This window comes from Enhydra lutris, unplaced genomic scaffold (assembly GCF_002288905.1).
Source record: "Enhydra lutris kenyoni isolate GAN:26980312 unplaced genomic scaffold, ASM228890v2 scaffoldscaffold53, whole genome shotgun sequence".
Classification (NCBI taxonomy): Eukaryota; Metazoa; Chordata; class Mammalia; order Carnivora; family Mustelidae; genus Enhydra; species Enhydra lutris.
Genome location: NW_019154137.1, coordinates 12,216,684 through 12,226,326, shown reverse-complemented (window position 1 = coordinate 12,226,326; position 9,643 = coordinate 12,216,684). Strand labels below are relative to the sequence as shown.

General features: G+C 39.1%; 1 protein-coding gene across 2 annotated transcripts in view; it reads left to right on the top strand.

The window, feature by feature from the left end:
- Positions 1–329: 329 nt before the first annotated feature.
- LOC111157257 (SWI/SNF related, matrix associated, actin dependent regulator of chromatin, subfamily a, member 1) overlaps positions 330–9,643 on the top strand; it is a 70,788-nt gene continuing 61,474 nt past the window's right edge. For both annotated transcript variants that reach the window (XM_022518531.1, XM_022518530.1), the window contains exons 1-5: positions 330–503; positions 5,060–5,146; positions 7,896–8,062; positions 8,385–8,485; positions 8,792–8,892. In XM_022518531.1, coding sequence (XP_022374239.1) covers positions 330–503; positions 5,060–5,146; positions 7,896–8,062; positions 8,385–8,485; positions 8,792–8,892 — 630 coding nt within the window. The remainder of the gene's footprint in view (positions 504–5,059; positions 5,147–7,895; positions 8,063–8,384; positions 8,486–8,791; positions 8,893–9,643) is intronic.

Here is a 9,643-nt window from a genome sequence, read left to right as displayed (position 1 = left end):
CTCCACCCCAGTCCGCGCCCCACACTCAGGCAACAGTTGGTCGTGCGGGGCCGGCCCAGGCTCTGGGTGGGGAGGGGGAGTCTCGCGATCGTTGAGGGGGGGGTGGAGGAAGGGGGGAGGGTGACGGGGGGAGGCCATGACGTAGGGTGGGTGGACGGAAGTGGGGCAGGGTTGAGGGTTATTTAAAGAAGGGGGGGCTGAGCGAAGGGGTTGGAAGCGGAGTGATTCCCCACCCCTGCTCCATCTAGCTCTTTCCAGTGCAGCCACTGCCGCCGCCCAGGAGCCCTCGTCCCCTTCCTCGTCCCCCTTCTCATTCCCGCTCCAACGCCATGGAGCCGGACTCCGCTGCAGTGGCAGCCACCGTGGCACCCGCTAATGCGACCGCCACAATCGTGGTCATAGAGGACGAGCAGCCGGGGCCATCCACCTCTAAGGAGGAGGGAGCGGCCGCCGCGGCCACCGAAGCCACCGTGGCCACGGAGAAGGGCGAGAAGAAGAAGGAGGTAAATAGGAAGGGGGTGTGTGTGTGTGTGTGTGTTGAACAAATCCTGAGTCGGGCCCCTCCGAGGGGCCCAAGCCCTGACCTTTCGGCGCCGACAGGTACCGGCGGAGCTCCGCGGGGATGGGGGCCGAGGGCGCGCTGGGGGTGGGGGGCGGCGGAACAGTCTAGCATTCGTTCCCCTCCCCCTTTCCTCCTTGCCGCCTGGAGGGCGGGGGCGGGGCTGGGCACGGGCGCGGCGCGGGGTGGAGGGTGCCCGTTATCCCGGGAGCTGGGGGTTTGGAGCCCCTCGACAGCCCCCGGCCCCATTCACATTCCCGGAACTGGGGTAACAGGGTGGGGGATGGGGCTGTGCAGGAAAAAGCCTCCGCCTCTCCCTCTCCTCTCGCTCTCTCCCTCTCCCCCCCTTCCCGTCGGCCTCTGCCTGGGAAATCTGGGCCCTTCAATCCCACACCCGCGCAAAAGGGGTTCTGCTGGGGCTTATTTTTTTAAATTTGAATTTTAAGGTGCTGGTGGTTGGGAGGGGGAGGACGATAGGAGAGGCTTGTTTTTTTGAATGGCAATGCCGGCCTTTTAGGTGGCAGCAAAAAAATCATCCCTTGTTCGTTTCGTCCCCGCCTGCTGAAGCGGGGCTGTCACCCCGAGAAAATGAGCTCTCCGAGTCCTAGCCCCCCCTCCCCCGCAATCCAAACCCTAAACTGAGGAATCGTGGACGCTGGCTTAGGAAAATTTCCAACGTGTGCACCCTCACCCTCTCCTGCCCCGCCCCCGACGGTATAGTGTTTCACTCCAGGGCCACCCAAATGGTCCCCCAATCCGGCCTCAAGCCTTCCAGGCTTCCGCCTCCCTCTCCTAGTGGGCGCTGCTGGCTCCTGGACACACGCAGGCTTTTTATTTTTTTATTTTTTTATTTTTCTTTAACCCAGCGTCGTTAGGATGAGCTGCTTCTAACATACGTAAGGGAACCGCTCAGACACCTTATTAAATCCAGAAAATATGTATTATTTCCATAAGGCATATCTCATGTGGACCAAGACATTCAAATGGAACTATGAAACACGTTCAGAATTTGAAATAAAAAATAGGATGGGACATAAGGATTGTTGATGTATAATAAAATTGTAGAATGGATCGTTTATGGGTGGATTTCTTTCCGTTTATGAATAGACATATCACAATTAAAAAAACGGTAGGTAATTAAAATTATGCTTTAGAGATCTCAAGTGGCTTTGTCTGAATCATTATCTGATAAGATACGACCAAATGAAAAGCTTTTGAGGGAAAGTAACACCTTTTGCCATGAATTAGAGTGATTTTAAATGCAGCAGTTGTTTAAGTGACATATTTTACTGTTACAAGGTTGACTAAACAGAAAGACAATTGTAGTGTTAAGGGAAAACCATAGGAAACATGCACGTTTTAAGATCTATGTGGTACTTGGATCAATAAAACAATATTGTAAGGATGGGTCAAATGCCAAGTGTCAATACAAAATCACATATTGGAGAATTCAGACATGAGTCTAGGTGCTTTTTATTCCCTAGACTGGGCAGATGTAGGGGCTAAACTGTCTTTCGTATGGCAGTGAAGGTTGCTGAATTTCCAGATTGTGTAAATTTTTTGAATTGTGAAAAGATTGGGAGTCAATAAAAAACCCGTGTAACAAACACTGAACTGATACATATCTATTCATGAGCTCGGTAACCTCACCAGAAATTGCCCTGATAATACCTCATTTGTCTGCTCAGCTTAGGGAAATGAGGTGTTGCATGGCAGGAACTTTCTGAGTACCTGAAGTTTATTACTCTAGCCACCAAATCTTTTTTATTTTTCCTGAAAAAGCTAAAGACTACTAAAACATCTACTTAAGTTCTTTCATTTGAATCATTCCTTCAAATAAAGTAATTTGGCAAACATGCCCCCCAAATCTGAATAGATTGCTCACTCCCTTGACTCCTTAAGTGATGTACTGAAAGTGCAGATTAACCTGTTCCTCATGTTCATTAGTTATTGTGCTCTGGAAGTGATATAAAGGCATTTGAGATGCAGGAGGCTGTTTCCCCTCAATTAAATAACCACTTCCCAGACATTTCCAGTATTGTGTTGATTCTCTTAATGATTTTTCTCTCTCCTCCTCCAATTGTCAGGCTGTTAGCTATCATTCTTTAAACACTTCATCTACTTTGATCGGAAAGAATTTATAATAAAGGACATAGATGTTACAAAACCATGAAACCATTTAAAACTGTAAAAATACACAGAGACAAAAGTACAAGTGATGCAGTAGGTAGAGGGAAATCATTACCCCTGTATGGTAAGGAAAAGGGATGCTACTGTGGTGGACTCATGTTTTAGTCCTGAGCTTCTGCCATCCCTTCTTGCTTCTTACATTGTGCCTTCTTCTAGTGGTTTTTCCCATGTCATTTGCTGCTGCTTTTATTCTCTGTAGTATGGCAAGCCAGATTATCAAACTTGCTAGAATTATATATCAAATAAAGAAAATATTTCTGAAGAAGTGCATCTTGTGATGCGTAATATAGATGAGATTTTGTAGATTGACCTGTGACATTCAGCTGCAAAAAGGTATTTTTGCTTACCTTCTGGTTCTTGAATTTACTTGGTTTAAGTGAGAGTTGGATAACCTAACTCTGAAAGTTGGAATTGGTGTTTTTGGTAAAGAAAGCATCAAGAAAATGGTCATGGTCTTTAAGACAGGGCATCTTGATGACCTTGTGGTATATTCTTATGGCATCTAAACTACCAGATAATAAAATCCATAAGAAATTCATTAGATTATTTTAGTCACTTTTTATCTTGTGTGAGAAGTGTACTTTTGAAAATATACAAAGGAGGTTTAGAAGGTAGGTATTTTAAAATTTGTTGTGGAAGATAGTGTCAATTAAGTAATTACCTACAGCTTTTAATAGCACTGCTCAAGATTAGGAATTTTAATCAGCATATAATTAAATTTTATAGTATTCTACCACAAGGTAGGCAAGAGTATTGAGTGAAATTTTTTCTAATTAAAGCTTTAATTTTTCTATGAGTAAAATCTATGTCCCACATTATTAGATATACACTTGTGTATATGAGGGGAAGTAATTTTGACTGTTTTGAAAGTTGAAAACTGGACTTTATACAGCTTTTCAAGTAATGGTAAAGGTGTGTGTGTGTGTTTTTTTTACCCAGTTTTTCTTTACTTGTTGCTTTGAAAATAAAATCAGATTTAGAGTATATGTGACAGTTTGAAAGTGTAGGGTTGAGGGAATTTTAGCAGTTTTCTGTTCTTGCCCATCCAGGATTATATTAAAAACACCCCACATAGACGATATATACATATGAGGTGCTTAAATCAAGATGGCTATTATTTGGGTTAAGAATAATTGAACACTACCTGATCAGTGCTTCAAAGTAGAACTCTGACAAGGGTCAAATTCCATAATCTTTGTTTGGATTTTCTCAAAATAGAAATTTCAGTAAATGTTGGAAGACATACTCATTAACTATCGGAGTCATGTCTTTCTTACATTTAAGATCACATTCTGTTGATTTAGAACCTAAATTTTTGGAAACTGGTCGACAAAAAGTCATGATAAAATGGACAGAATTTCTTTAGTTTTCACAGACAGATTTGTGTTTTGATTTGTGCAGTCTGTGTTAAAACAAATGCTCTTGGTTCTGGTACTAAGGGGTAGATTCATGTTTTTATTATTTTATTTCTCCATTTCTTACAGGAAAGGAGGTTTATTTTATATGCTTATTTGTATTTACAAGGACAAATTTATCTTTACAAAGGATGGCGTGCATGAAATAACCCTCCAGATAATTCCAGTATTTTTAAGAAGCTGATTTATGCCAGTTTTCACTAAATTACAAATTTTTAAATATCAAAACTTAATAGTTGATAGCCTTGAGAAACTGCTTCTATGAAATGCTTATGTAATATGGTTGAAAATACTTTTCTTTCCAGTTGGAGAAAATTAACATAAACCAAAAGTTAGAAACTGTACTGTTTTATTATTTAAATAGGAATGAACACATTGCATTACATTAAAAAGTTTAAATGTTCTGATTGGAATATGAAAACAATAAAACGTGTCTTTTCAGGAACAAAAACCACAGCCTTCTTCTGAGAGTCTGGCTTGTTTCCGTTACATAAAGAAGTGTTTCTGAGAATTAATATTTACTTTCCTTGAATTTTTTGGTTTGTGGTTGATAATATTAGCATATTCTAGATTTTGAATCTTCTATTCAATGGTCATAGGCTTTTTTATGCTTTAAATTAAAAAAAGGTGAAAAAGGTCAGTGTTTCACCTTTTGGTGTTTAATTAATGTTATTTCTCTGGCTTTAACAATTGAGATTTTTTCATTGGACCTCAGCTGCACAGAACTGGATTAATTATAAGCCCTGCTTCATGACATGCTCTCATCCTTGGTCTATGTGTTGTCCAGTTTCATTTATTTATTATTTAATTACTTTCGCTTTCTTCAGATGCAAATGTTGACCACTTTTAAGATCTTGCTTTGTAATTTGATGGCTTATTTTTTTTGAAATTTTAGAAAAATGTTTCTTCATTTCAACTCAAACTTGCTGCTAAAGCTTCTAAATCTGAAAAGGAAATGGACCCAGAATATGAAGAGAAAATGGTAAATATACTCTTGGGTAGGATAGTGAATTACCATAGTTGGTTTTTTTCCTTATTGAAGAAACTCAGTCTTAAATTAGTTTCACCGTAGTTGATTTTTACAGAGGAGATGTGAAAGATTGAAAAAGTACCAGTGTATGTATAATGAATATAGGGTCCTAGATTTTAGAATTGGAAAGTAATTTAATATATAATCAATTATAATGGATTTTTTTAAAAAAATATTTTATTTTTTTATTTGAGAGAGAGCACAAGCCAGGGGGAGGGGCAGAGCAAGAAGGAGAGGGACAAGCAGACTCCCTGCTGGGTGGGGAGCCTAATGCTGACCTTGGGGTTTGAGGCTTGATCCCATAACTCAGAGATCATGACCTGAGCCAAAGTCAGACACCCAATGAACTGAGCCACCTAGACAGCCCCATCATAATAGATTTTTATTGAATAAATGAATCTCTTTGTTTTCACATGAGAGAATAAGGATCAGAGAAACTATATGGACTAGTTGGGAACAGAAGTCACATCTCTTCACTTTTGTTAAGTGCTCTTTATCCCATAATAAGATTTTTTAAAAGATTTTATTTCAGAGAGAATGCAAGAGAGCGTGAGAGGGCGCAGAGGAGAGAGAGGGTGAGGGAGAAGCAGACTCCCCATTGAGCAGGGAGCCCATCCGAGATGATCCCAAGATATTTTTTTAAAGATTTATTCATTTATTTGAGGGGTGGGGGAGGGAGAAGGAGAGAATCCTCAAGCCGACTCCCTGCTGAGCCCAGAGCCTAGTGTGAGCTCCATTCCAGGACCCTGAGATCATGACCTGAGCTGAATCAAGAGTCAGACTGACTGAGCCACCCTGCCACCTCCATCATAACTTGTTTTATGCTAAAAATACTGTCTCCACTAAGTGAACATAATCAGTGGCACCATCAGTATGGCTGAAAGAAAGCAGGTCACAAAGCCAGACATTTTTTTTTTCTTCTTCTCTTCTTGCTTTGGATATATTAATGTTACACATTGTAAAGCATGTAATACAGTAATACAATTTCTGGAGGAAAGGAGATTAGCTCAATACCTGGAAACATTACATATTTAAGCAGTATAATTTCAGTTTTGCTCACCTACTGCTTTACCATAGATTTAATTTAGTTTTTAATTAAAAGAAATTTTATTCACTAAAATCCATATTTTAGGGGTGCCTGGGTGGCTCAGTGGGTTAAGCCTCTGCCTTCGGCTCAGGTCATGATCTCAGGATCCTGGGATGGAGCCCTGCATCAGGCTCTCTGCTTAGTGGGTAGCCTGCTTCCCCCTCTCTCTGTGCCTGCCTCTTGCCTACTTGTGTTCTCTCTCTCTCTGTCAAATAAATAAGTAAAATCTTAAAAGATAAAATCCATATTTTAGCTTTCATTTTAGTTGGAACTGAACGTTTTGGTTGAGGGGTTGTTTTTGCAATAATATTATAAAAATAAGTTGAGATGAAGTCTATTTTTTGGCTGTTCATAGTGATTTTACCAAACTCCATGCCTAAATGTCTAAGGTCATGTCTAATGCAGACAGTTAATGTTTTAACAACTCTAAAAACAACATTCCAGTGAGGGTAACATAAAATGGAAAAGTTTGGCCTCCTTCCAACTTCTGGTCTGAATGTACTTGTCTAATTCTTGTGTTTATGTTAAAGAACTCGTACTTTTCTGGTGTTATTAATTATGCAGCCTTCATTAGCAATCAAATATTCTCTTTCCTGTGGTCAGAAAGTCATTGGGAATTAAAAAATCATTTTCATTTTTTTCTTTATCTAGAATGATGTATATATCTTTTGGTTTTCTAAGATTTTTTATTGAAGTTTTATTTCATTAATGTGGTACAAGTTATACGTCCTTTTATAATTTATTGAGAAATTATAAAACATACCAATTTTTAACAGTTAATATATATTAACTATTTTTACTTACATGTGTGTATATATTTTTCCTCCAAATTCTGCTTTTTATATTATTAGCATAAAGTACAATTTTCCAGGGGCACCTGGGTGGCTCAATCAGTTAAATGTCTGACTTTTGCTCAGGTCATGATCTCAGGGTCCTGGGATCAAGCTCCACATTGGGCTCCATGTGGGGAGTCTGCTTGTCCTTCTGCCCCTCTCCCCACTCTTGCACTCTCTTTCTCTCTCTCAAATAAATAAACTCTTTAAGAAAGTGCAATTTTCCAGATCACTGTAATTGAAGGGAGAAATATTTATTACATTATTTTACCATGCATTCACAGTATTTTGAGATAAGATGATGCTGTATTCTAAGATATTAATTATTCCTAGATGCATAGCTAATATTTATATTTCTGTATTTAGAATATAGTTTATATTATGATGCTTTATTTTGTTCACTAGGAAAAGAAAATCATTATGTTTTGGAAAGAAGATTTGCTTTTTGGCCCTGATTCTTTAAGCAGGGTACTTTTAATTGGGACATTTACTGCTGTTAGATCACTTGGCTTCTCTCCAAACTATCTGAAAATGTCCAAATTCTGCTTACTAGCTATGGGAACTTGGGCAAGTTAGTTACCCTCTCCATACTTTACTTTTATCATCTGTAAAATGGAGATAATATTAGTACCCACCTCATAAGTTTACTAAGAAAATTAAATGAGCCGTACGTTTAAAGTGCTTAGAACATAGTACAAAGTAGCAGGGCAATATAAGTGTTTGTTAAATAACTTCGAATAAGAAAGATAATCATTACTTGTTCTTTTGTTTTGCACATTAGAAAGCAGACCGAGCAAAGAGATTTGAATTTTTACTAAAGCAGACAGAACTTTTTGCACATTTCATTCAACCTTCAGCACAGAAATCTCCAACATCTCCTCTGAACATGAAATTGGGACGTCCTCGAATAAAGAAAGATGACAAGCAGAGCTTAATTTCTGCTGGAGAGTATGTTGACATCTCTCTCTACTTTATTCCCTCTCTTTCTCCTGTTCCCACCTGTCCCTCCTCTTATATTCTCATTCCCTCTTTTCTTATTCAGTATAATTCTGTATTTAAAAAATAAGGTTATTGTCAATATAAATAAGTTTTGGAAGCAACAATTTTTCATCACTAGAAATCAATAAAAATGTATGCTGGTTCTATCAACTTCTAAGCAAGACCTTAGAACTCACTTTTATTTTCATGACAGACATTAACAGTGTATAGTAGTGACTTAATTGACAGCTTAATATTTGGGATGAATATAAAGGTATTTTTTTCATTTCAGCTACCGCCACAGACGCACAGAACAAGAAGAAGATGAAGAGCTACTCTCAGAGAGTCGGAAAACATCTAATGTGTGTGTTAGATTTGAGGTGTCACCTTCATGTAAGTATCTCATTATGTTGGTGTTTTTTTTCTAGTTTGGTCTTAGAAAAATTATACTTGATTGTATTTTAAAAAATATTTTATTTATATATTTGAGAGAAAGAGCACGCATGAGAGAGCACGAGGAAGGAGGCAGAGGAAGAAGCAGACTCCTCACTGAGCAGGGAGCCACAAAGGGGGCTCAATCCCAGGACCCCAGGATCATGACCTGAGCTGAAGGCAGAGGCTTAATCAGCTGAACAACCCAGGCACCCCTGTACTTGACTGTATTAATGAAAGTATGAGACATCTTGATCTCTTTTTCAGATGTGAAAGGAGGTCCACTGAGAGATTATCAGATTCGAGGGCTGAACTGGTTGATCTCTTTGTATGAAAATGGAGTCAATGGTATCTTGGCAGATGAAATGGTAAGGAGTCGATAGCTAAAAGCACAATATTGGTTTTCAATTTTTAAGTAAATTTGAAATACCTGAGCTGTATTGCCTGCCCCCCCCACCCCGCCTCCACCCTGAAGGCTAACTGCTTTATTTAGTTACAATGTAAAAGGCATTCATAATGTCTAGAATTGTTTCTTTAAGTAACCTCAAGAACATATACTTTCACAGGCTACAAAATTCTTAGTGCATTTTCCCCATATGGTTTAAAAGACCTCCTTGTACTTTTGTTTTTGTTTGCACTTTGGCTTCCAGGAAACTCAGAGCCAAAATGAATGCCAAAATGGAGACCCTGTGTGACAGCCCATTGTGCCTTTGTGTCTTTTCCTATTCTATACCTTCTAATCTTGCCTTGGCCCTTCTTTATTTCTATTTTATTATTAACGTTCCATGTTTTCATTGTAGGCCACCTGAAACCTATTTTCTTTGTAGGTGACCTGAAAGCCTTTTGGCAATGAGGTGGGGTATATAAACCAAACACTAAATGAGTGGATGAATAAACCAAACAATAAATGATGAAAGTGTGAATGAATGAATATAAGCACCTCAATATGTGAGCAGTCAGAAAGTGAATAGATAGAATAAAAAGAAGTAAAGTGCAATGTTGAGTCCTGATATAGCAGAGTTACCAGGTAGGACCTGGGAAATAAGGAATGATGGGTATATAAACAAAATGACCAAAGAGAAAAGGTAAGGCATTTAAGATGCTAATTCAGCAGATCAG